General features: G+C 38.5%; 2 protein-coding genes across 4 annotated transcripts in view; both read left to right on the top strand.

Annotated features, from left to right (window-relative positions):
• Window positions 1–2,633: 2,633 nt before the first annotated feature.
• Window positions 2,634–10,779, top strand: LOC143851400 (putative phospholipid-transporting ATPase 4). 2 transcript variants are annotated; one of them, XM_077360818.1, is made up of 11 exons: window positions 2,634–2,921; window positions 3,639–5,668; window positions 5,750–5,860; window positions 6,269–6,545; window positions 6,635–6,723; window positions 6,832–6,919; window positions 7,286–7,525; window positions 7,646–7,771; window positions 8,931–9,029; window positions 9,127–9,318; window positions 9,875–10,779. In XM_077360818.1, the coding sequence occupies exons 2-11, from the start codon at window positions 3,831–3,833 to the stop codon at window positions 10,535–10,537; spliced, it is 3,723 nt and encodes a 1,240-aa protein (XP_077216933.1). In that variant the 5' UTR covers window positions 2,634–2,921; window positions 3,639–3,830; the 3' UTR covers window positions 10,538–10,779. The 2 variants fall into 2 exon arrangements, with proteins under 2 accessions (XP_077216933.1, XP_077216942.1); XM_077360827.1 differs by having other exon boundaries at window positions 2,635–2,921; window positions 7,316–7,525.
• A 3,926-nt stretch (window positions 10,780–14,705) lies between these two features.
• LOC143851389 (Metallo-hydrolase/oxidoreductase superfamily protein) overlaps window positions 14,706–27,753 on the top strand; it is a 44,997-nt gene continuing 31,949 nt past the window's right edge. The window contains exons 1-4 of one of the 2 annotated variants that reach the window (XM_077360808.1): window positions 14,706–15,009; window positions 21,920–22,047; window positions 22,165–22,277; window positions 24,671–24,712. In XM_077360808.1, the coding sequence (XP_077216923.1) occupies window positions 14,856–15,009; window positions 21,920–22,047; window positions 22,165–22,277; window positions 24,671–24,712 (437 nt within the window). In that variant the 5' untranslated portion in view covers window positions 14,706–14,855. The remainder of the gene's footprint in view (window positions 15,010–21,919; window positions 22,048–22,164; window positions 22,278–24,670; window positions 24,713–27,753) is intronic. The other variant, XM_077360801.1, reaches the window with a different exon arrangement.

The raw sequence follows: 27,753 nt of genomic DNA, 5'->3' as shown, positions 1-27,753 counted from the left end.
CATGGAAACAGGACATAGAAGTCCATTTGGCATTTGGCATGGGACTAAGACCACGTGGTTCGCAATCTTGATCGTACATACATGTCCTCATGTGGGACCCTACAATTGACCGTTAGTGGATTAATACAATACCCAATATGGCGGGGCCTACTTATAAGATACATGATCGACTTGATGTGGGCACTTGTGGGACCAGGTGAGGATGGTGCGAAGTTTAGTTCCATTTTTCCATTTCACACCAATTTTAGAAGGAAATTGAGCTGAAATTTCTTTTATGCCCCATTTTACGTCGAAAGAAAGAGAGAAAAGGCGGTGAAAGTGCTTACAAAAGGGGTGGACGTATCATTTCTCTGTACATTGAGTTTATTAATCTTGTCGACCATCACAAGTTGGACCCATGGATTTTTAGTCCCATCTTCACCGTCGATTACATATTACATATTAAAGGGGGTGTATTAAAATTTAAAAGGCAAAGCAAAACGTTAAAGGGGCTGAATTTTCTCACGGAAACGGGGGGTGATTTATCAATTGGGGGTCGGTTCTCGGTTCAGTTCTAGGAACCCAAACCCAGAACCGAACCATGTACAATCGGTTTCCAATAGTTTGAACCGGAACTGAACCATATAACTATGGAACCGAACCGAACTGAACCAAATATGCCGGTTTGGTTCCACCCCTATCGGGAATATCTGATTTGCGTGGTTTTCAAGTTCCGGTAATTCCATGGTGGGGCCTACATGGCTAGATCGGATGGGAATGATAATTGGGAGAAGAGGAGTGCCAATATCAGAAATACTGAAAATACAGTACTCATAAAATGTTGATTTTTAGTCCATTAATTACTTTGATTGATGGATGAATGTGAAAGGTCTATGGGCCCACTTGAATTTTGTTCATTGTGTGCTATCTTTGGAAAAAAAGGAAAGGAATAAGTTCGGCCCACGTGTTCTTGGTGTTCTTTTGGAGTTTTGGGGTTGTGGGACCACCCAACATTGTTTTTCGTCCTATTTTCCAACACCTGCTGTTAGGGTGGGCCCACTTTCTAAATCTAAAGATTATTTATTTGATCGAAAGATGATTTCTTATTGGATAATCCTGACTGTTCGATGAACTTTGTGTACCAAAATTAACTGTGGGTCCCATTGAATTTATTTTCTACCAAAGCATTTCCTTTTTCAGATCATACTTTAATTTTGTAAAGTGGGTCCCATATCATTTGCGATAAGCAAACATGTAATGATGATGGCATGGGCCTGGGCCCAAGCCCGGGGGCAAAGTGGCATGACCCACTCGAGTCACCTCAATGGTGTGTCGAGCTTCAAGATTTCATTTGATATTTTATCTCATGGGCCCACTTATAGACATCATAGATTAGAGTAAAAAGTAGCATGAGGGTCACTTATTTGGGTGATCCAAACCATTCATTGATTAGTCCACATCCCCAAATATCTTTTTCATAGGATGATCCTAGCCCTTCAATTATTATGCAATGGACAACTCAGAATGTGGTATAGAAACCTACTAAAACAAAAGGTTAGGGTCACCCTGTCAATAAAATTTTTGGGGTACGACCTACATAAGGAGGAGGAGGACCTACAGGTGAATGGTTTAGATCAGCCAAATGGGTGGGCCCAGTCTAGGTTTTTCTACACATGCCTAGATTGAAACCGATATAATAAGCCCAAACAATGGTAAAATAAGGGGAGTGATAAATCGACTCCCCATATGGATAAATCCACTCCCCATGTGTCTATCTCTCTCCTCTTTCTCTCTCTAAACTAGAGGAGAGAGAAAGACACAGGGGGAGTCGATTTATCACTCCCCTTAGTTTGGGTCATTAATATTGTGGGCCATAGGATCGGATGGGTCACCTGCAGGCGAAAAGTCATGACTGTTTGATCTAATCTTTGTCAACTAATTTATGCCCTGCACCTGCACATAGACCTATAGGATGATCCAAACCGTCCATGTGATTGAACACAAGGTAAATAGCTTGTGCCCCAAAACTCATTTCCATAGGATGATCCTAGCCCTCCGATCTATAGAACTTTCCATAATATGCAGCTCCTCTATAGATCGGAGGGTTGGGATCATCCTATAGAAATGAATTTTGGGGCACATCCTATTTCCGCTATGGCCCATCACATGGACGGTTTGGATCATCATATAGTGTGGTCCGTACAGTATTTTCTTGAAAAATACGCCATATAAAGACTCTGAACTCAGAACCTTCCTTTTTTTAGTAAGCCAGAAATAGAATTAAAACACAATCGGAATTTGTTGTCGAGTAATGATAAATTCGCACCCCTGTAGAATAATTCGCACCCTTATAACGTCAATACAATCGGAATTTGTTGTTGGGTGATGATAAATTCGCAGCCCCAATAGGATAATTCGCAGCCGGCAGACTTATGTGTTGAATACGGCAGCCGGCAGACTTATGAATTGAATACGGCAGCCGGCAGACTTCAATGCTTTTTTCACGTTAAAGTGGTGTGAATTATCCTACAAAGGGGGCGAATTTTTCATCGTCCTCTGTTTTTTTAGTTTGTAATTGCCACGTAGGACATTACCTGGGTCTCACTCACATTGGCTCTATAGCAAGGAAAGACTAGTTCAGAACCCACACACACAGCTTCATTTCCAGCTCATCATCTCTCAGCGTTAAAATAAAATAAAAAATAAATAAATATACAAGTTTAAAAAAACAAAACAAAACACTAAAGATTGAAAAAACAATGTGCTTAAAATTATAACGAAGAACCGGCCTTGAAATCCTGGATTTTGTTCGAACGAAGATCGCTCTCCGCAAAACCCTAATCTCTCTCTCTCTCTCTCTCTCTAAAGGAGACTTTAATGGCCTCCTTTCCTTGAAGATAGAAAATATATGTTTTTTGTCTCACTTTTCCTCATGATTCCAGGTATTTTTATGTTTTTTTAGTTTTTTTTCTCGTTGTAACTTGATCGATTTAGTGTGGAGTTTTTTTTTTCCAGTTTTGGAGTTGTTTAGGTAGATTCGGGTGAGAAATTAGCTATGTTTTTTGGTTTTGTTGATTTTGTTGTGTCGTTGACCGTTAGGTTTTCGAATTTAGTTTAGATGATGGATTTTTTAGGGTTTTTTTATCTGCTGATTTGTTGTGGTTTCGGATTTTGAAGTTTGGAAGTTGATATTCTTGTGATGGACGTAAAGGAAGTGATTAAAATCTATTTTTCGTTGTTTTTTTTTTCTTTTATACTGTATTGTTTGTAGATCTGGAAAGAAAGACTGGCTAATTTGTATTTTTTTATTTTTTTATTTTTATTTTTTGTAATTTATTCTTCTCTTTTTCGATTTAAATTTTGAATTTTGAATTTTGAGATGTAAAGTTGATGCTTTTGTAATGTTGGTGGTTATGTGATGGGATTGGTTTCAGTTTAGATTGAAAATTCTTGTGAAATTCTTATTTTCCTGCTTTGGAATTCACGTGAATTGGGGGATATTGGTATGTTGTAAATTTTAGGGTTTGGTGAGAGTTTGGGATGGATAGAAAGATTGATGTTTGATATCTTTTTGGTGTTTGGAGTAATTTAGGTTATTCTGTTTTGCTCAACTTTTGGGGTTGTTAATTCTAACCTCTGGATTTTGTTATTGATGAAAGGGAATATGCAGCAGGAAATTGTATGTTTTCCGATTCTTCGAATGTAGAACATTAATCTTTGGGACAGATTGATCTTGGTTTTCTTCTATCTGAGCTGAAACCCTAGAATATGACATTGGTTTTTCTTATATCTGAGGTGAAACCCTAGAAAATGCTGCTGGTTTTCTTCTATCTGAGCTGAAACCCTAGAAAATGACGCGGAGGGCAAGGATAAGGGAGAAGCTCCGATGGAGCAACATCTACACCTTCTCCTGTATCCGTCCTAACGTCTTAGAGTCGGAGGGGGGCGCTCATTCCCTACAAGGCGAGGGCTTTTCTAGGATAGTTCACTGCAATCAACCCCGTGTCCACCGAAAAAAGCCTTTGAAGTACCCCTCGAATTATATATCAACCACAAAGTACAATATAATCACATTCCTGCCCAAGGCGATTTTCGAGCAGTTTCGGCGAGTCGCCAATCTGTACTTCCTCTTGGCTGCCAGTCTGTCGCTCACACCAATTACCCCCTTCACTCCTGTGAGTATGATCGCCCCTTTGGCCTTTGTTGTTGGGCTAAGTATGGCGAAGGAAGCTTTGGAAGATTGGCGTAGGTTTATCCAGGATATGAAGGTCAATAGTCGAAAGGTTTGCATCCACAAGGGGGATGGTATGTTTGGTTACAAACAGTGGCAAAAGATTCGGGTTGGAGATGTGGTGAAAGTTGAGAAGGATCAGTTCTTTCCTGCAGACTTGCTTTTGTTGTCTTCAAGCTATGAAGACGGGATTTGCTATGTAGAGACCATGAATTTGGATGGTGAAACTAACTTGAAGATTAAGAGATCTCTGGAGGTCACCCTGCCCTTGGGCGACGATGAGGATTTCAAGGATTTCAGGGGAACTATTAAATGCGAAGACCCCAACCCTAACCTTTACACATTTGTGGGTAATTTCGAGTATGATCGGCAGATTTTTGCTCTTGATCCTAGTCAGATTCTCCTCAGAGATTCCAAGCTCAGGAATACTGGATATGTCTATGGAGTTGTTATATTCACCGGTCATGATAGCAAGGTTATGCAAAACTCGACAAAATCCCCATCTAAAAGGTGCAGGATTGAAAAGAAAATGGATTACATCATATATATCCTTTTTACTCTTCTTGTTTTGATCTCTTTGATTAGCTCGATTGGCTTTGCGGTGAAAACAAAGTTTCAGATGCCAGACTGGTGGTATTTGCAACCAAAGCACACTGATGATTTATATAATCCAAAAAGGCCTGCAGTGTCCGGCTTTTTCCATATGGTCACAGCTCTCATCCTCTATGGATATTTAATTCCCATTTCTCTTTATGTTTCAATTGAGGTCGTCAAAGTCTTGCAAGCAATGTTCATTAACCAAGACATTCAAATGTATGATGAGGAGACCGGAAACCCTGCACTAGCACGGACATCTAATTTGAATGACGAGCTTGGTCAGGTTGACACCATTCTTTCAGATAAAACAGGGACGTTGACATGCAACCAGATGGATTTCCTTAAGTGTTCTATTGCCGGTGTTTCATATGGTGTGGTTTCTAGTGAGGTTGAAATTGCTGCAGTGAAGCTGATGGCTGGTGATCTTAATGAGCAGAACCCAGACATTTCTAATGTCCCGGTGCAGACCAGCAGCACCCATGATTTTTGGGGAAACAATGGAACAAATATCGAAGCATCAGAGATTGAACTAGAAGCTGGGATTACGCCTAAGATTGGAAAGTCACGGAAACATCTGATAAAAGGGTTCAGCTTTGAAGATGATCGCCTCATGGATGGGAATTGGTGCAATGAGCCCAATGCAAAAGTCATTTTGTTATTTTTTCGGATTTTAGCACTATGTCACACAGCAATTCCTGAGCCAAAAGAGGAAACTGGTGGTTTCAACTATGAAGCAGAATCACCGGATGAAGGAGCATTCCTTGCTGCCGCAAGAGAATTTGGGTTTGAGTTTTGTAAAAGAACACAAACAAGTGTGTTCATCCGAGAAAGATATCCTTCGTCTGGGCACCCAATTGAAAGGTCAGATATGAGCAACTCTGAATTACTAATCTCTTTTTCTTGGGGATTCTTGTCATCTTATCTGCCGATTTAAATTTTCAGGGAATTCAAGGTTCTCAATCTACTGGAGTTCAGTAGCAAAAGGAAGCGAATGTCTGTAATTGTTCGGGATGAGGGTGGGCAAATTCTTCTACTGTGCAAAGGTGCAGACAGGTCTGATTCACAATTCTTTTTTGCGGTTGTATTTTTCCTCGGAGGACCTGTAAGCTATCAAATAGTTTGTGTGACACTCGTATAGAATCTTATTATTTGGTTCTGCTTGTCTTGTGCTGTTTCATTATTCTTTATTCTTTACTAATTGGAATATATTCTCAACTCATTTTATAAGTAATATTCATTATACATATGTAATTATATACACAACCAAATCTTTCAACTTCTGATTGCTACAATTATAGTATGAACAGAAAACATTTTAGAGCACGGTGATGGAGCGCCCCTTATCTTTTTAACATCCTGACTCCTCGTGTATTTGATCGTAATCTTTTAATCAACTTTAAGTTATGCAATTGTGCTTTCTTTAAAAAACTCAATTATAACTCCACTTTATGAATCATGCAGCATCATATTTGAGAGGCTAGCAAAAAATGGAAGAGTGTATGAGGAAGATACGACTAGGCATCTAAATGAATATGGAGAAGCAGGGTTGCGAACATTAGTACTTGCATACAGAAAACTTGACGAATCCGAGTATTCTGCTTGGAACAGTGAATTTTTCAAAGCTAAGACCACTATAGGGCCCGAAAGAGATGCCCTTCTTGAACGTGTTGCAGACTTGATGGAAAAAGATTTGATTCTTATTGGTGCGACTGCCGTGGAGGACAAATTACAGAAGGGGGTGTGCCTTTCTATCTCTTTTTTCCATTCTAACCTGTTTCCTTATAAGTCCTTACGAGTTTTGATAGTTTTCCTTTTCCTTCTCAAAAGGTTCCTCAGTGCATAGATAAACTAGCCCAAGCCGGTCTCAAGATCTGGGTGCTGACAGGTGACAAGATGGAAACTGCAATCAACATAGGGTATGCATCCTCCACATTGTAAAATACATTTCTATTTCCAATTAGTCCTTTGCAAAATATGAGTATTTTGCACGACATGTTAGATGAAATTTTTGTTGTGTATTGCAGATTCGCATGCAGTCTACTTCGCCAAGGCATGAAACAGATTGTCATAAGCACAGCAAATGTAGATGCATTAGCCTCAGTTCCTGAAAAGGTACTCCTTTTTTGCTATATATTTTTGCTATCAATCTATCATCCTTATTTTTACTAACAAGCATAGTTTTAAATTTCGTCCGATTTCGGTTCGGCCGAAATTTTGAGAAATTGAAAAAAGAAGGGCAGCCCAGTGCACGAGGCTCCCTCCATTGGGGGGAAATTCTAATATTTTATAAAATTCAATTGTTTTAAAGAAATTTTGAGAAATGATTAATTAATTATTATTTTTAAAAAAATCCGGCTGAAATTTCCGAAATGATTAATTAATTATTTTTTTACCAGATTTCGGCCAAGGCCGAAATTGGTAGGGAAACCAAAATTTAAATCCATGCTAACAAGGTCCGGGGAGTTGATTTCATGTTAGACATTGTTGCTATGTTTGATGACCGATCAGGCTGTGAGAGAGAATATTCTGATGCAAATCACCAATGCGTCTCAAATGATCAAGCTGGAAAAGGACCCTCATGCCGCATTCGCTCTAATTATCGATGGGAAGACTTTATCTTATGCATTAGAGGATGATATGAAGCTTCAATTTTTAGGTCTGGCGGTTGATTGTGCTTCTGTCATATGCTGCCGGGTCTCTCCAAGGCAGAAGGCCCTGGTAGGATTTTGTCACCCTTTAATTGATGTCACTGTTATCCTTGCTGCTCTGTTGCTATTGATATTGTGCTAGAAAGAATATTCTTATTTCCGTTTTTCTATTGGGATTTTCTTTCATCAGGTGACTAGGTTGGTGAAAGAAGGAACAGGAAAAACTACTTTAGCAATAGGTGATGGTGCAAATGATGTTGGAATGATTCAAGAGGCAGACATTGGTGTTGGTATCAGTGGGGTAGAAGGAATGCAGGTTTGTAATGCGTGTAATAGGTGGCTTCTATATCTTCAATAGCATTAATTTGTCTTTAAATTATTTAAGTTTCACTCCTACATTTATAACTGGGCAATTACAAGAGAAGGAAATAAACCACAATTAATGGGCCGGCGCTTAATAATATTCTTTGGAACCAATAGACCTCTGGATCCTAGTCCCAGGGAATTCAATTCTGTTTTAATTATTCTGATCCATAAGATCAACCTTCAACAAATATTAACAGTTTTGCTTGTTTTGGCGGGCTCCTAAACTCACCTTATTGATCACGGTTCTAGGATCATCCAGTTACGGTGGGACAAATTGCAATGGGCTAGATGTGTGGTTGTCGACCAGTTCAACAGATTCATTATGCACATGTGGCATGCATAGGCTTAGAGCCACCTATCTTGGTTTTTCTTTTCTTTTCTTGTGTGACAAAAAAAAAATCGTCAGATTTAGACTATGCTTGTTTTTTCATTTTTCTTTTTTATATGGCCAGGTTTTCTTCATTTTAGGAAATTTTGTTCCCATGTATAGAATATTTATATTATATTTAAACCACAATGTAACACATAGGTTTCTTCAATATAGTTGTTTGTTCGTAATATATGTAATAAAAAAAGGGCGGCCAAGTGCACGAGGCTCCTGCCATTGCGGAGCTAGAGAGGGTTAGATGTACGCAGCCTTACCCCTGCTTTGCAGAGAGGCTGTTTCCGTGACTCGAACCCGTGATCACCATGTCACAATAGAGCAACCTTACCGTTGTGCCAAGGCTCGCCCTCTTTCATCTATAAAAATTACATTTATAAGGTATTTAATAGCTGAAGGTAAATTCATCTGCAAGGTTTTAAATAACTTCGAGGCTCATCTATGGCAGTCCAGGTTTTCCCACTATATAGTATATGTATTTGAAATGTTAGTAAGTGGCTTGTGGAAACTGGAAATGTCTAGTGCCATCCAGAAATGCCCAATCTGTGTTGCACACAGTATAATGATTGTATAAGCTTTTCCGCTTATTCATTTAACATTATCCATGGCACATGCCATGGTTGGTCATACACGGCTAAAACTCAAATCTCTATCTTGATATTTTTCAAAAGCATGTATTACGTGTGAAAGTTGCTTTTCATGCTTACAAAATTTCAGCTTTTTGCAGGCTGTAATGGCTAGTGATTTCTCTATCGCCCAGTTTCGGTTTTTGGAGCGACTTCTCGTTGTCCATGGGCACTGGTGCTACAAGAGGATTGCCCAGATGGTAAGAACTGTGCGCTCTTTGTTTTGGTTTCATCAAACATATAGTCAATATAGATATGGCATATAGTTAACTCCTCTTGGAACTCCATTGCATTCAGGTCTGCTATTTCTTCTACAAGAATATAGCATTTGGTCTCACCCTTTTCTACTTTGAGGCATTCACTGGCTTTTCGGGGCAGTCAGTTTACGATGATCGGTACATGCTGCTTTTCAATGTCATTCTTACCTCATTGCCCGTCATATCTCTGGGTGTCTTTGAGCAAGATGTTTCTTCCGAAGTTTGCTTACAGGTTTTCCTATACCCTTTATTTCTTCAGGCTTCCATTTTCACATTCAGTCTCTGTTTCTTTAGATGCAAAATGGGCATAAACAAATTTTACGACCATTTTAAGTGGGAAAACGGGCATAAAACAAGTTGTACGACCCTTTTAAGTGGGAAAATGAGCGTAAAACAAACTTTTCTCCCATTATTAAAGGGAAAAATGGGTGTTAAATTTGTTTTATACCCATTTCATGGAATATTAGCTTATCAAGTGTTGAGACGGGGTAGGGAGAGTGCGAGAGGGAGAGAATTGAGAGGAAATGACTCAACGAGTAAGAAGATGGTGTGAAGTGGCTGGAAAATAGGGAAAGCAAAAAACTCTATTTTGAGTTGAGTTTTTAGTTTCCCTGTTTTTCGGCAACTTCTCTCCCTCTCCTCACTCATGCCCTCTCATTCTCTACTCATGCTGTCTCATTTCTCTCCCTCTCCCACCCTCCTTGTCCCTCTCTCACCACTTGATAAACTAATATTCTCAATGATATTTCATCTTCCAGTTGTGTTGACACCTACCTATATCTTTGCAGTTTCCAGCACTCTACCAACAAGGACCAAGGAACTTATTCTTCGACTGGTATAGGATAATTGGATGGATGGCAAATGGTCTTTATGCATCTCTCATCATATTCTTCCTCAATCTCATCATATTCTACGACCAAGCATTCCGCTCCGGAGGCCAAACTGCTGACATGGCTGCCGTAGGGACCACCATGTTCACCTGCATTATCTGGGCAGTTAACTGCCAAATGGCCCTAACAATGAGCCATTTCACGTGGATCCAACATCTCTTTGTCTGGGGAAGCATTGGAACTTGGTATATCTTCCTACTACTCTACGGAATGTCTTCCCCAATTCTCTCTGGCAATGCTTTCCGAATCCTCGTAGAAGCTCTCGCTCCCGCACCCATTTTCTGGTCTGCCACACTTCTTATAACCGCCGCTTGTAATCTCCCTTATCTGACCCATATCTCCTTTCAAAGATCATTCAATCCCATGGATCACCATGTCATCCAAGAGATAAAATACTACAGGAAAGACGTTGAGGATCAACGTATGTGGACAAGGGAACGGTCCAAAGCAAGACAAGAGACCAAAATTGGGTTCACTGTGAGGGTGGAAGCCAAGATCAGACAGTTTAGAGGGAGGTTGACAAAAAAATACTCTACCTTATCAGTACAAACAGGTTCATAACAATAGCTCTTTCTTTCCTTTCTTTCCCCTTTTTTTTGTTAGGCTTTGTGATCTTCTTTTTATATTTTTACTTTTTTGGTCTTTCTCTCATTCATTTCTTAGTGTTTTCATTCGGTTTCATGGGGTTTGTTCAGGTCCCTTTATAGCAGCATTGAGGTCTTTTGTTTGTAAATTATTTATAAAAATCCATTGAGTAGCAGGTTATGAAAATAGTTGATATAGTCACAGTTTTGTTTCTTGGCTCCTCTTGTCTCTATATGCATTGTGGCTTTTGTGGGATTTGCTAGGGTCCATCGCAAAAGGCTTTTGCGGCTGGTCTGTCGCATGTCAGACCATTAGGTAATGGTCTGACATGCACCAGCCGCGAAATGCCTTTTACGAAGGACCCTAGCAATTCCCAAACTATAAACAATTTTTTTGCACTTTTATGAGTTCCATTGGGATCCATCGAATTAACTAGGGCTGCAACTCGAGCCGGGTTTTACCCGACCCGCATCGACCCGACCCGAAAATAGCCTGGGTTGGGTTCAGGTTTCATGGGTTTCGGGTTGAGCATTCAAAAGCCCGCATGAATCTCGGGTCGAGCCGGGTTTGAAGGGGCCCGACCCGACCCGAGTTACAAAAGTTATAGTATGTACATTTTTGTTCTATTGTTAGTTAAAAGTTAAAAGTGAAAACCCACGCACCCACTGTTACTGTATGTGAGTGTAATTTCTCCTTCTATGAGTTGAGTTGATTCAAGTGTTTGATTCAGCATTGTTTGATTGTAATTACAACATTGTCTAATTACAGCATTGTTTGATTCAAGTGTGATGTGAGTGTAATTACATCATTGTTTGATTCAAGTGTAATGTGAGTGTAATTTCTGCTTCTATGAGTTGAGTTGCCTTGCCAAACAAGAATTTTCCTTAAAAAATTGCGTCAACGTGAAAAGACCCGAACCGACCCGAGATTTATCATGGGTAGGGCCGGGTTTGGGAATCGTGGGTTTTCCGGAAAAAAACCCGACCCGACCCGACCCGAGATATTTCTCGGGTAGGGTTGGGTTCTCCAAAACCCGACCCGCCCGACCCGAGTTGCAGCCCTAGAATTAACTCCCGGGCCAGATATGAACTCTGACACTAGGGGCATGTTTGGTTGCACAATATAGAGAGCCTTACTAGCAGTTTACTAGTAAAGTTGGATAACACATGGCGTTTGGTTACAAAAAGGAACCAAAATGCCAGAAATCTACTTACCCACTACTCTACATGTCAGTCCCTCATCTATTGAGGCGGCACCCTTTATTGGCCTCCCTGGATCCCACCAAAATGAGTTCTTATTTGCAAATAATGTTATTTGAATCTAATCTTATTTGCAAGTGGAACATTAAGGCCTCGTAGGAAGCCACTGAGTATATTTTATTTTGAACATTAAAAGTTCATGTCAAAGTCTAACGATCTTCTAAATAACAAATCGGAGGGGGTCCCAAATCTATGAATTCGATTTCAATTTTGTCCCAACTTCAATTTCATATTAGAGACCTCGTAAAATTCAAGTTTTCCTCTAGGCTCTGTTTGGTTGTAAAAAGTAGGGAAGACGGCTGAGCATTTCTAGGAATATGAAATACCAAATGTTGTTTGGTTGTCATATTTTAGCTCAAATCCCATTGGACTACTAGACATGGAAGAGACATTATTATTAGCTTTTTGCTTAGGTGGCGCCTATGTGGCGGGATTGTCCCCTCCCCTACTTTTCCAATGCCAAACCTTGTTTTTGGTAAATTTTAGAGGGGAGAAGAGTAGAATATGAAATGCCACGTGTAATCATTACTTTTTTCTCTCTTTCTCTCTCCTCTTTCTCTCTCTTCTACTATTTATTTTGTTAATGACACCCCTCCATTCTCCCACATGCTTTAACATCTAACCAAACACACTACCAAAATTCCCTCTAATCTTCTCTAGACAAGTCTACACATATCCTACCCTTGTCACCTCCTTGTTGACTACTACTTCCACTAAAATCTCATCTAACCAAACAGAGCCCAGGGATTATTGAATTTCAACCCTAATTCCCTAGATTGGTTTTCTATGTTTTTTTTAGCTTCAACTAGATCTAAAATTCTCTAAAATCCCTCCTTACTAGCTTTTTTTTTTAGCAAAATGGGGACATTAATGGAGAACCATTGGTTGGATTTTTTTTAATCAGGAAATGGATGTTCTTTGAACATGGGCATGGGCATTCTTCTTACTAAGAATTATTGCAGAATAAGATGAAGAAATCAAATATCCTTTGACTATTCCTTTTATCGTCTATTGATTCTCCATATTTTCAAGTTGGGTCTTTGACAAGGGACATTAACATTGTCTTCCTTGCGAATGTTCCTGTCAATTGGCAGTAGCAGATTGCCCAAGGTGGCTTTGGCTTCTTTTTTTTCTGTCTCTTGTTCTTTGTTTAGATCCAACCCAAAGTTTGGATCATTGTAAGCTTCCCTGTTTGGATTAAAGGAAGTTTTTGGAAAAGAAAAATATTTCTAAAATTTTCTATATGTTTGACACACTAAAATGACAACTTGAACTAACCCTATGGATCTTTTAACAGTGGGACCTTCAAATTATTTTAATATCCCTCCAAATTAACCATAATCATACCAGTCACCTCCAAACTAATGATGGAACTAATGCATTCCATCAGCTGTAGGGCTTTATGCCTGGTTAGGTACATAAAATTTGATATATTCGAGGCACAAAAGGGATGAGTTGTGGAAAGGGCTACCTTGAAAGGAGGTCAGAGTGAAAGCCACCACAGAGTAGGCCGCCAAAGACGATGGATGGAGAAGCATTGTAGAATGCCAATGCCAGTAGGCCTACCGACCCAGCCTGGTATAAGACAAGTTTAAAGGGCCTAAGCCTAATGCTCTCTATGAGCTATGGGGCTTTTGTTTTATGAGTTTTTATATGGTGCCTATTTGTCAAGTCCCGTGTGGGCAGTACTGCCCTTGATATTTGATCCAACGGTACTTTTGACATACCGCCCCCACGTGGGACTTCACGGTTGGGCACCATATAATTTCTCTTGTTATATTGGTTGGGTACCTAACATTGCTCGTACAAGGCTGGGCCCCACCTAGATCATTACCTAGGCAGCCCCCACCTAGGACTGTTTTAGGTACCCAAATCAAGATGCCAAAAGCTCCAATCGTTGTGGGAGCTCACAAGGCATAGGCCCTTTAAACTTGTCCCATACCAAGCTGGGTCCCACCCAGTTGGCAGGCCCTCATTTAAGATCGTAACACGCACCCATTGGACTTCTCATGTGCGAGACGAAGATCTATTAAAAATCAAAGGTTGTTGTTGGTGTTGTGGGCGCACACATAAGAACACACTTGATTGATCCAGGACCTCCATCCTCTCCCACAAAACCATAAACCCCCAACACCCACCCACAAAACCCTAACCAGGGTTTTTAATTTCGATTTCGGTTCCGGTTCAGGCTACATTTCGGTTTCGGGACGAAATTTCGTCTGAAATCATGTAAAAATATAATTATGATTTCATTTTATTTTTTTTTCGACTGAAATGTGGTGGAAATTTCATAAATTTCAAAGGAAATTATAACATTTTGGTGTACATTTTTTTAAACGTTGGTGAAAATTTTGTAAAAAAATCCAAAAATAAAATTTCATCCGAAATTTGGGCGATATTTCAACGAAATTTCGGTGAAATCTTGTAAAGATTTGTTTCAGTTTCGGTTTGTGCCGAAACCGAAATCTTTCGGCCGAAACATTTTGTTCCGGACGAAATTTAAAACCATGACCCTAACCCATCTGCTCTAGAGGTTTCATAATGTGCAATCCCTCTTTAGATCAGAGGGTTAGGATTTCCATAGGGTTAGGATCATCCTATGGAAATGATTTCAGGGAACAACTTATTTACCTCGTGGCGTAACAAATGAACGGTTTGGATAAATCACATAAAGTGGGCCTATGGAAAATGCTGGACTAGGACCGCACACCATATAGACAGGAAATGATATTTCTATCCTCTTTCTCAGCATTTCCACCCCTTTTTGTTTGTCTTTTCCTGAAAATCCAGAAAAAGACAAACAAAAGGAGGTCAAATGGAACCCATGTTTTTTGGTAATTACAGACAAGAGTGCGTTGAAAATGCTGGAAAAGGGCGTGGAAAGGATATAAAGGTCATAATATTTTTCATTGTGTTGAGTCTTTCGTGTTTGCTACGACCTGCAAAATCACATGGTTCATCTTCTAAAGATGAAACAAAACCCTCCTTTTCATCCAACTTTTGTTTCATAATCTGTTCAATCAATCCTTGTTTCCATGGTTCTACTACTTATAAGCTCACTCCTCCCTATTCCAGTTTCTTCCTCATTTGCCAGTCTCAGATTCAAAGCTCCTCTCCTCAAAGCTGCAAATGAATTCCCAATTCGTGGGTTCTCACCATTTAACCGGATTTTATCAAAACTTCATTCGAGTAAGCCATCACAATACCCATTTCAAGATTCCAACTAGTTCGGTTCTATTCATATAATAGCATGCCAATTTTTTTTTTTTCACTAGTGTTCTTTATTTGAGTAATTTGTACTTGTTGATGTAATTTATATTAGTTCTGTTCTTTTTTGTTGATGTATTGATGGGAGAACGATTATACTTATTTGGTGTTGATTATGTATGCTTCATTTGAGTAATTCATCTTAATACCCTTTTGAGATTCTAATTCATTTGGGTTGTTTCCCATGTTTTTCATAGCTAATTCTTCGTTGTTTGTAAGAATTTAGAGGTTTTTTTTTAAAAAAAAAAAAAAAAATTTGTGCCAAATTAGGGATTGGTTTATAAGAACTTTCTGAAGCTGAATGTTGGAGAATATTTGGATATATTATGCAAGGACACTGAATTCTTAGGGACTTTTTCCTTTCTAGGCATGGATCAAATAATAGATGGTATTGCAAAGGTAGATTTGGTGACGTGGTTTCCGAAGAGAGGAGATCATTTCTTAGTGCTTGTTTGGTGGGACAGATCTACGCAAAATCTTTGTTGATGTAGCTCAAGAGTTGGATGATTAGAAAGTGGAGAAGGATAAACCCTTTGAGGATCAGACGGCTGAAATGGGATTATGTTTCACTGTCTGGCACATCAGAGGCCGAGGCAAAGAGGATATTATGGTTCTGTGGGGAGGCCTATCTGGGGAATTCGCTTTACTTGATGAGCCCATGGAACCCATCAGAAGTGAGGGACATTAGCATAGGATGGTATCGGGTTTTGAGGATGCCTCTAAGAGGGAAGAACCGACGGAGTCCAGAGTGGAAGAGGATGTGTTGGAAATCATCAAAGCTGATAATTGATGCAGCAATTTAGGCCAAGAAGTTGGCTTTGCTGAAGAGTTGATCAGAAGTGTAGACAACCTTGACGAAATTGTGGTTTATGATGGAGGCGATCGATAGGACGAGGGACAATTGTTCAAATATCCTGGTAGATACCGTCGCCTAGTTGGAAAGCTAATCCACCTCACTATCATACGACATTATAGTTCCTTCCCTGTAAAGTAGTTAGCCAATTTATGAAATGGCCCACTATGATCATTGGGAAGTTGTTCAATGTACTCTATGGTACATCAAGAGAGCACCAGGAGAACTTCTATTCAATAAAAGTAACCAAAGATTTTGGTTGTAGATTGGGCAAGAACACCTTTAGACAGACCATCAACTACTAGTTACTGTATGTTTGTTGGAGGAAATCTAGCTACTTGGTGCAGCAAGAAACAAAATGTAGTTGAGCTATCCAATGCAGAAGCCGGACAATGGCTCGCACAACCTATGAGTTAATATGGTTAAAGACATTGATGGAAGAAATGTGATTCAAGGTTCTTCTACCTATGAAATTGCATTGTGACAATCAAGCTACTCTATACAATGGCAGTAATCCTACGTTTCATGAAAGGTCCAAACACATTGAAGTTGATTATCATTTTCTCTCTAAAAGGCTGTCACTAAAGTGATATTTGTACTCATGGTTTTAAATTTCGACCGAAATCCGAAATCTCGTTGGAGACCGAAACCGAAATTTCCCGAGATTCCATTTTTCGCCATTTACCAAATTTCGGACCGGAATTTCGATAAAATGCCATTATTTATTAAAAAAAAAGTGTTACAAATTTTGGCTGAAATTTCGGAATTTCGGTTTTCGGTGGGGTCCGAAACGGTTACCGAAACCGAAATTTTAAACCATGTTTGCACTTATTCAGTAAAGTTCTTCACATATGGCAACTTATTTGTGAAACTTCAAACCCCTCTGGTTGCCTTGGGAGAGATTTTTTTACCGGTATTGGCAGGGACATGGAGCGCTTGGTTGAGTATAGAAGACGGCAACATATTTATAACTATATGGAAGGCCTCTTTCCATAGGTACTGCTGTGATAACAAATGAAATAGCGTGGGAAAACAAGCTTCACTGATGTGACAATGTTTTTGCTATGAAACTCCAATAGACGAAGTTTGTGGGCATGAAAATTGTTGTTGAATATGGAATAAGTGGTAATTCTGGTAGGGCCTAAGAGGTGTACTCTTCACCTCTGTCACTCCATAAATATTTTTTAGGTGCACAATGATACTCAATTGCAAGTCTAAGAAAACAAATGAAGAGTGAAGACAGGTAAAACATCAGATTTGTGCTTAAAAAAATATATCCATGTGTAACGAGAAAATTCATCCATCAAAATAACATAAAAGAGAGAACTAGAACAAGAGGCACCTGAGCTAGGGCCACGAACATCTGAACAAATAAGTTCCAATGGAATTGAGGTCTTACTATTATTACTCAAAGGACCAAGATTCCTGATTCGATACGGGACAATATCACATTTCTTCATTCATTCCCATCAAAAAAGTTTTTTTTTATTGCGTGGGTTGAGCGGCCATCCCTGGCAGAGAGAAGGGGGATCACGCTAGACCCCTCTGGCGTACCCCTAGTTTCCGCCCTCGGAACCTACTTCATTTTTTGACCAAGTCAACCAAGCCTAACCAGCAAGTGAACTTCACTCAAGACTCAGAAGGGCGTGATAGGCCTGACTACGTTTAGGGGGCCCCTATCACGGAAGGGTATCTACCGTTGGTAAGAGCTTTTCCTGACCTATGTCCCTTAGATCATTGAACCTTCGACCTTTCCATGGAAACCTTACCAGCCCTTGACTCAAAGCTTTACTTTACTTAAATAATAAAAAAAAAGTATTTTCACTCTTTCTTTTAGAATGCCCAGCCGGCACTCCTGTTTCTAGGTTGCATGGTTCCATATGCCCTAGTGGATATGATTCTCAGAACCTCTGTCATCCCAAGGCATTATTTTTTTTATCTCGCTTTGCTTCCCACTAGCTTACGCTCTGACCTAAGTAGCATGGGGCACGTGGAATCCTGTATGAATCCGCAAGGGCCACCTTGCAAGGCTAAATACTCCTGGATGACCGATACGGAAGTAGTACTGTGAAAGTCGGCGCGGGAAGAACTAAGTGCGGCGGAAGCTTTAGAACGCGAAAAACAAAAAACTTTTCTTTCCCACCAACTAAACCAAGATCCTAGTTACTGGTTCATAATGGTGATGAATTGAAATCAGAAGTAGTGAAAACATTACTAGAAATTATATAAGAACATAATCACTGCTCGATCTACTCCTCACTAGGTGCTCGACATTTCTCAAACCCGAGCTCTCTGAAAGTTGGAGCAGTGGCTTCCCTCGCTGCACGGATGAAGGAAGAAGAGAAGAATGAACTTGGGATCCGATCCCAACATTGAAATCCTTATGGCTTACTGTTCTTCCAAGAATTAGAACTAGAAGAGAGAGTAGGGAGGAGAACAAAATGTTGAGAGGGGAAATGGGCTGGACGTTTTGGGCTGAAAAATTTCCAATGTGTGTATGAAGTGAAATTCTTCTAGTCTCAACTCCCTTTTATAGAATTCCCATGTGGAATTCGCTTCCTCCTAGGAATCGTCTTGATTTTGAAAACCTTGTTGAAATAAAACTCTTTTATTAATTTTGTTTCTAAAACAAAGAAATACACACTTGGCCAAAAACGAATTTCCCATGTGGCGTAGTTTCCAAATTCAAATGAGATTACCAGAAATTAGAAACCTTCTCCAAACGAAACGCCTTCATTTTCAAATTTCCACCAGTAGGAAATAAGACAATTTTAGCCAATAGGATTTCACCTAACTCCCAACCAATAGGAATCAAGTATTTATTAAGCACATGTTAATTAAAACATGCACACTCCATAATATGGTGTATCTCCTCTTGAATAAAAAGGTACGCACCCTATGTATGGTGCATCTCCTCCGTGTATCGCATACAGTGGATCTAATCCATTCCATGCGTATGATCAAATCTGGAACCCGGATTTGTCCAACGATCCATAAGGTTCTAGCAAGTTATGAGTGGGATCGATGCATGGATCCAATGGTCGATCCTGTAGGACCCATAATGGGCCCCACTACGATCGCATTGGGCAAGTGGCCCCCCACTAGGACATTACCTTGAAGAAGACCATTAGATCAAATTACCCTAATCACATTCAATCGGTACGTCCTTCCTCCAATCCACATTTATCGAGTTGAGTCCTATAGGGGATGGACATCGATTACCTCCTGGGCCCACTCAACGGTATACCTTTCAATCTATCAGCTTGAGCCCACAAATGCATTTGCAAACACTTTTGTAAACATCTATTTTTCACAAAAACTTTTAATAAACCATTTATCAAACTGACTGGCCATTCATTATTTAAAAGGGCCTAGCTGAGATCGAAACTATAAATGACTTTCCTCTATGAGAGAGGTGGAGGATTCCTTGTTAGGCATCCTTATCGATCATATGGGTTTACCTGATGACCAAGCATTACCCGCAAGCAATCCTAGACCGGGGACTACTTTAGATAGACCAAAGCCATAAGGTGCTCCCACAGACCAAAACGACCCCTCAGGTGAAGCAGGAATCTTCCCTCAGGGTGCCGATCTTGACTCGGAACCGCAATTCGGCGCTCCTTAGGAAGGAGCTTCCAGGGAGCACGATCCCAAAGAGATGGAAACCTCTCCCATGGCGCCCCCAACCTGCTCTCTCCATTAGTACCTGTCACCAATTTACTCACATCAAGCTCCTCCAACTGTTCAAAGTACTTCATTGGAGCAAGCATAGAGGCAAAATCTTTAGAAGGTATGAGGAAAGAGGGCATGAAAATGAAGACAGTTAGAAATTACTACTTTTTAATGTGCTTAAATTTTGAAAGATTTTTATGAAGATAGATTAAAAATTACTATTTTTTATGTTCTTAAATTTTGAAAGACATGATGAAAATAGTCCATTAACGCTTCCAACCTTAGACTCTTCTAGATCCCACACTTCCCCGCCCCCGCGCCCGCTTCGTGTTTCTATGGACATATCAATGGGTCGTGATTGATAGAATAACCTTATCCAAATCCTTGTCCAGAGGCTATTCCTTAAAGTGATCCGTTCAGCGTGTCAACCATTCGTTGCATCCATTCTACCTGCTTAGAGTCAACTCCCACGTGACCGAGATAAGCCACCACAATGCGTGTATGGAGGCAGGTCCGATGCTGGTTGTGTGCAGGTTCGAGATGTCCGATCTCAACCCCAACTAGGAACATTCTAGGTTTGCAAAGAACCAAAAGGTCATATCTCCCTGCCACATAATCTATATGTGAATGACCAATCTTACGATGCTATTTAAGGATAAACGTGCGTCTAGAAGCACATCCACACTCCTTCATAGTACCCAATAGATGTCATGAAACAATATATTCTGATTAAATAATAGTTTCAATACAACTGGCTTTTAGGGCATACACTCTAACATATGGAAGTTCATAGTGCTTTTCGAGCGTACAACCAAGGCACAATTTGAACTCGGAAGCATTATTACATGATAAAGTAAACAAATGTGACACTTTCTTCACACTCAACCAATGTTCATGGCTCAGTAGATCCTCTCGTTTCCTATTTGAACAACTATTTAGCTCCATGTTAAGTCTTGAAGGTAGTTATGGGCTTCTATATATGGGCCTATCTTATTATGTATTTTTAATGAAATGGCCTCTCTTATTGTCTTTTCTATCATATATTTCTTTTATATGTGAGCTTGGGTCTTTTCTATAAGTAAATTTTGTTCCTTTCTAGGAAAATGCTACGCACAAATAAATTAGTGTCCTTGAGAAAAAATGGAACTTAGAAACACATCTCTCATTGCAAGGGAAAGGAGAGTTGGATTCAATGGTCTATTAAATCAAACCATTTTGATGGTTGGATGCGAATGTTCACACATACACTGATTCCTGGGGATATCATCAAGAATATGGGATCTTTTCTAACTTCTCAGCTATTGCATCTTGCGTATTTCAAAGACGTGAAATGAAAGCTTGGATGAATATGAGCATATGTAGGATTCTGTATTTCCTCACACTTCTTAATCATTAGTAGAAATTATTGATGACTACAACTCCCATTTAAGTTGAATACTGATATTTTTCACAACCAAACAAGTTTGTCATTTGTTTAGTAGTCTCATCTTTTAAGTTAGATACAACATTTTATACCCATTGAGAAATTCATTCTGACCAGTGGTAGATATGAGTAATGGCTCCAATTCGAAGTTTTAGAGCTTGACGAATAGAAGCTTCCCTAGAGAATTTAGTGGATTGAGACCTCTCTTAGAAACTATGATGCATGGGCATGGGTACACATCTTGGAATCTGGCACAGGTACTTAGTGTCGAAATTGGCAAACCTCAGGAAAAAGGATTCATGGAATCAGCAATGCCTTACAGAATAATATGGCTATAGCAGGTAATATATCGGGAATTTTAATAGGTTAAATAAATCATATGTTATATTTCCATACATAAATCTTGTTATTATGATGGATACAATATAAAACCCGTGTTAATTGTAAATTTTTGTTAGTAGTATCAGAGAAAAATAAATAAAAGAGATCTATAAGTGTTGCACCAAATCCATTAATTGTTGGAATCAGCACAAGTCCAACATTGGTACTTCTCCCATTTAAAAAGAGGGAAATGATATATTATCCCCTTTGTCTTCCTTGGGCCACCCGCTTGTAGTCTAATGGATTCCCATATCACTCGAGGCTCTTTCTGTTATTTGTTTCCCATATAACTAGATTCCAACAGTTAATACTTATTCTTTGGATCCAGTTTCACTCTACAGTTAATAAATGTGTTGCTCCTCTAAATAATCTTTCTCTTATTCTTTGGATGGCCTCCATAAGAAATGAAACTGTGGTACAATATTCTTGTATACGTCTTCATGGTAGTGTCTCCTGTTCAGTTATATGTGCTTTCATCATGAGATACTTTGGTGATACTACAGGCTTTTCCAATGGGGATATTGAGGCACAAGTACCCTTGGAGGGGTCGGAAATCATATTCGTAGGCACAGGAACTAGTGAAGGCATCCCCCGAGTGAGCTGCCTTACTAATCCTATAAAGACATGTGCGGTAATTACTGTAGAAGCTCGTGTGTGACATAAATGAAGTTATTTTCTTTTCCTTTTACGGAATTTTCCTTCACGCTGCTATTGCATTATGAAGATTGTTTCTGATTTTCTTTTACAGGTTTGCTCACAAGCAATAAAACCCGGTAACAAGAATCAGAGACTTAATACAAGCATCCTTATCTGCTATTCCAACTCTTTTGGGAGATGTAACATTCTTGTAGATGCTGGCAAGTATGTAGATGATACTTTGATGAGTAGTTCTATCTTGTGTTCATGCTTGATGGTAAAAACTTTGGATCATAGTTATTTCTTGTGCTGTTCCAATCCCTACGTTGCAATTTACTAATGATCCATTTGAGATATGTAGCGTTGAGCACACTTTTACTTTTAAATTTGTAATCTCTTAGTTTTTTTAATGTTTTTTTTTTTGCATGAGTAGGGCTTGAAATGTCAGAACACCTTTAAAGTTGACCTACAAGAATTGAGAAAGAGAATGCAAATCAATGCGTGTGATCTATATATTTTTATTTTGTTCCAAAAAAAATCTATATATTTTAAAGATTGAAACCTATATATAACAGTGCAGTTGCCTATTGATTTATGGGAAAAAGGAACTAGCCTGGAAGACACAATACACTGATGTTAATCACGCTTTAGAATATATATATATATATATATATATATATATATATATATATATATATATATATATATATATATTTATTTATTTATTTTTATTTTTTTTAAATTGACATATTTCATTAATTCTCAGAAAGTGCATTCAGGACCAGGGGTCCCAGCCTGCATTACAAGAGGAATATTCCTTCTACATTATTGCCTGGCTGAAGCGAAGTCCAACTAATGGCTCTTGGAATTTCTCAAATGCATTATTTACTCTTTTTTTCTTTTGTTTTTCTGTCAACACACTTCCATGGAAAAAATATATTTTTTTTTTTAAGGTTGAAACCTATATATAACAATATCAGTTGCCTATTGATTTATGGGGAAAAGGAACTAACCTGAAAGACACGATACATTGATGTTAAATCAGGCTTTTGAATATATATATATATAATTTTTTTTTTTATTATTTTTTTTTTTTTGAAAATTGGCATATTTCATTAATTCTCAGAAAGTGCATTCGGGACCAGGGGTCCCAGCCTGCATTACAAGAGGAATATTCCTTCTACATTATTGCCTGGCTGAAGCGAAGTCCAACTAATGGCTCTTGGAATTTCTCAAATGCATTATTTACTCTTTTTTTCTTTTGTTTTTCTGTCAACACACTTCCATGGAAAAAAAATCTATATATTTTTAAGGTTGAAACCTATATATAGCAATATCAGTTGCCTATTGATTTATGGGAAAAAGGAACTAACCTGAAAGACACAATACATTGATGTTAATCAGGCTTTTGAATATTTCTTATACATGATTGCCAGGCTGAAGTGAAGTCCAACTAATGGCTCTTGGAATTTCTCAAATGCATTACTTACTCTGTTTTTTTTCTGTCAACACACTTCCATGGTGGTACTGATTATATGCTTTAATCTACATCAGATAAAGAACTTTTCTTTTTTGATAATTGGACTCACTAATGTTAGGTTCTACTATGAAATGAATAAGGCCTATTTGTTTCTGTACGTTTCTTTTTATTTTATGTTGCCTGTAGCTACCTGGATATGCTGACAATTGTTTGTTGTCAAATTAACTTTGACAAGCTTATTGCTTGTGATCATCTTCGATTTTTTCTAGGATTGCTGCCACTTGAGGATGCTAGTCCTAATTGAGATTTAAGTGATCTTTTGTTGCGTTCTTGTTCTGAACTTGCATTTTCTTATATTTGTTTTAATTAGTTAAAATTATGTGCTCTTGGTTTTCCCAGTTTGTATATGTGCCAGTTCTTATGTTGCACAAACTTTCTTTCCAAATGGGTGAGAATGAAGATAAAAATTTCAAGTTGCTGTTGCTTCTTGTCTGGCACATTTTGCTTTTCATGTTTCATAATCATGTTTAATTTCCTACCATTCAAAAAATGTATATCACGTTTAATTTCTTTGACAAATAAACATACAGAAATTAAATTCGGTATTGTAAAAAATTGCCTCATTTATCATTTTTAGTAGTATTTGTTTCTGGAAATTCTTGAAAGGACGGTGATTTGATGTAGCAACACCAGGCTTTCTCCTTGTCACAGTTAATTACAAATGTTTATCTTCTGATCAGTTTCTCTTTTAGGCCCTGTTTGTTTGAGATTGTGACAACCGATTGTGTGCCCCAAACTGATTATTGGACTCAAAATTAAACTTAATTTTGAGTCCAATAATCAGTTTAGGGCTCATAATCGTCTGTCATAATCTCAAACGAACATGGCCTTAATTCTGATAGGGGCCTTCAATTATAAGCACATCAGCATATGCTATTTAGGAGTCTATGTTTTGGTTAAGCACGATTTTTGTCATTTTAGAATAATGAATGTTAATATTCCTTATTCTTCATACATACCCCTTTTCAGTTATATGTAGATATGTCTCGAATTCTTTTCGTTGTTATATGTTTCAGATCCTTACGATTCGCCTTCAAATGACTATTGGATAGAAGCTTATTTTATTGTTACTATGTAGGTTTTTCTACCATAGTGCTCTTCGATGGTTCCCTCTTTTTGGGTAAGGCTCTATGCCATTCGCCTTTTCAAGATAGTCTCTATTGTTAATAAATGTATTCAATTTCTTTTATCCTATTTCATTCTAAAGAATCGTATGATATTATTAATCTAGGATTGAGACAAAAAACCAAAATATTCCTAAAAGAAGTTCATCTTAGAATGTCTCTTTTTACTTTAGAACTTTCCAAATTTCTTCTAGGCTCTGTTCACTTGTTTTCCCGGGAAAGGAAAGGAATCTGACGTGGCAAAATGGAAAGGAAAGGAAAAGAAACTGTGATTTTCCCATGCTTTCTAGCTGTTCACTTGCCCAGAAAGGGAGGGAAAATATACAGGAAAGTTCTTTTCTCGCTGTTCACTTGCCCAGAAAGCAAGGGAAAATATGCAGAAACCCATATTAAACATATTTTCCCAGCCTTGTTTTTGTAGGAAAATTTTTACTTGAAATATTTATCACTTAAAATGGCATTACCAAACAATGGGAAAATCATTTTCCATGGAAAAATAAAATTTAGTAAAAAAAAATTGTTTTAAAACACAACTTGGAGCTCCTTTTTATGTAGGCTATAAGGAGACTTACCTGAGAGCCACCAATTAAAAAAACACCTTAGCATCCACCTCTATGCCCATCACCACTGCAAGTAAAGGGGAAAAATCCCAAAGATAGGAGGAGCCTTGTCAGTAGCTAAAACGTAGACAAATTGCATAAAACAACTTACTCGTGTGGCAAGATGCCTCCAAAAAAGCCCACCAAAATTGTTATCTGATCAGAGGGGCACTCTTGAACTCATATCCTTCATGTTTAGTCAACTATCGCTAATTAAACAGAAAATTAAATGGAAAAAATGACAGGATCCTGATGACCCCATCTTCATTTTCTTTCTTCATTCTGCTGATGCACAAATGCAAATTCTCGACAGAACAAGATTAAGAAAAAAGACAAGAAACTAGGCAGCAAGGAAGATCTAGAGCTAAGTAGGAGCAAAGCATCAGCAGACCATGATTTCCAATGAATGGCATTTCAAAACCAGGAAATAGAAATAGTTTCATTGTGTACTTTCTGCAGAAATATGTATCCGACTTAAATTTACCCTACACTCAATCGACTCTGGCATTAAAGCCTCAGAAGAATCATAGGCAAAAACAACATCACCAAAATTATTATCAGATAGTTGTTCCTGAGCATCAACGGACAGATCGCTTTTCAAATTGGAATTTTTATCAATGTAAAGTGGAATTACCAATAAGCAATTTTTATCCTCCGGCGATAGACTAGACTCAGTCAATAAAATATGATGGTGAAATATTGCAAATATTAGGTGTCCATCAATACAATATGTAAAAGTTGATGCATGATCTCATTTTCCTTGAAAAAAAAAGAAAGAAAGAGTGGGCAGTACAGGTGGGATCCACTTCCCCAATGATCCAAACCATTCATCTGTTAAACATTGCAATGGATGGTCCATAAAACAAAATCTATTCTCATCTGATGAATCTATGCCTCCAATTTGTACAGGCTTTTTCTAATGAATGTGGACCGTGTTTCTTCATTTTCTTACTGTCCATTTAATAGTTTTCAATGACCAACTGGAAAATACTTAGAATATTAGGAATTTATAAGCAGTAATCTCTCAAGTTTTAGCAACCCTTCCCAAAACTGCATATGTTTCTGTCAGTTCCCGCATTGAGGTAAAAAAATGGCACCAACAGTAGCTTTTGTATCCTTGCCTCCTTTTGAGGCCCTCCTTGGGCAATCTTAGCTGTCCTATTTGTAGCAGGTAAAACATAGGCTACTTTCCTCATTAGAAGCCAAAGAGTTTAAAACATAGGAGATGAAGATGAAGATGTTTTTGGTTGAGCAGCTATTCACACCCACGGAAAATGGAGATGAAGATGTTTTTTCACACTAAGAATTATAACTTAAAACAAATAACAATAGGAAATCCAAATACAGAGCTTTGACATTGTGTTGTTCAACTGAATACCAAATTAAGACCACATACATTTAAAAGAAGTGCATTTGGGTCTGAATAATTCTAAACTTATTGGGACAGAAACATTCTGATCTAGATACAAATTATGCATAAAAGAAACCCATAACTTGCTTGGAGTATCCTAGCTATAATCCTAGAGATTACCCCAATAAAAGAAACTTATCGCATTGCAAAGATCCCTTCAGGCAGACCAACATGGCTCCAAACTCCTCTACAAGTCAAAGATTTCCGCAACTGAAGGAGAAGCATGTTGTGAGTAATGGTTGCAGAAAGACCGATTTACGTATAATACGATGCAGTACTGGTTCAAGTTCACTAGCACTAAAGGTCATCTAGTTTCCATCAATAATAACTGAATGTGACCACTACCCTGACAGAGCTCTTGCTCTATTTATTATGAAAACACTCCTTGGAAGCAGGCAAATCAGCAGTGCTCAATGGAAATCTAAAATCCTTGGATGCCTCCTGAGTACCTGAATGAAGGATAAGAGATGAAAGATAAGAAAGTGTTAACCAGAGTAATTCATTAAAAGTAATATGGCAAATGGTATAATCAGCAGATGCTAACACCCGTGAGTCCGATGCCGACCCCTCCCACCCACAAAGGACGTAGGTAAACTTTAGGTCAAAGTCGCAACAGGCTAACACATTTTGGGATGGGAAGTGCTTACGACAAATATATCTTTTTTGAATATCCTCAGATACTTTTGCATGAATGTGGGTCCCGTCAATTGCACCAATACAATCCTATAATAAGGACATTCAGATGTCAACCGTTAGTGTTAACATACTGCCCTCAATTACTAACAACCTTCAGTCGAAATGCGTAGCTATCGTAAACGTACCTTAAAGTAAGGCATAAAATTAGGATTATCAAGGATTGCCCGTGGTGTCTCCCTTGATGGACGTACTATGAACATGTCTTGTAGGATGAGAACAGCGTCGAGAACCTTATTAAAATACTTTGAAACAGTGGCCCCTGACCTTCTTGTGGTTGCCCTAACAGTACGATTCCTTTCATTGTGTGCAATCACACTTGAGAAAATAGCCA

This window comes from Tasmannia lanceolata, unplaced genomic scaffold, assembly GCF_043159265.1.
Source record: "Tasmannia lanceolata isolate RefF3 unplaced genomic scaffold, GAP_Taslan_0.1 ptg000003l, whole genome shotgun sequence".
Classification (NCBI taxonomy): domain Eukaryota; kingdom Viridiplantae; phylum Streptophyta; class Magnoliopsida; order Canellales; family Winteraceae; genus Tasmannia; species Tasmannia lanceolata.
The sequence above is the reverse complement of the archived record's forward strand: the minus strand, read 5'-3'. Positions and strand labels throughout refer to the sequence as shown.

What these genes read in the sequence shown, in the direction of transcription:
- LOC143851400 (XM_077360818.1), top strand. Translation starts at nt 3,831, where the DNA reads ATGACGCGGAGGGCAAGGATAAGGGAGAAGCTCCGATGGAGCAACATC. An exon ending in TCTGGGCACCCAATTGAAAG is followed by an intron (nt 5,669 to 5,749) that starts GTCAGATATGAG and finishes TTAAATTTTCAG; the next exon opens with GGAATTCAAGGTTCTCAATC. An exon ending in GTGGGGTAGAAGGAATGCAG is followed by an intron (nt 7,772 to 8,930) that starts GTTTGTAATGCG and finishes AGCTTTTTGCAG; the next exon opens with GCTGTAATGGCTAGTGATTT.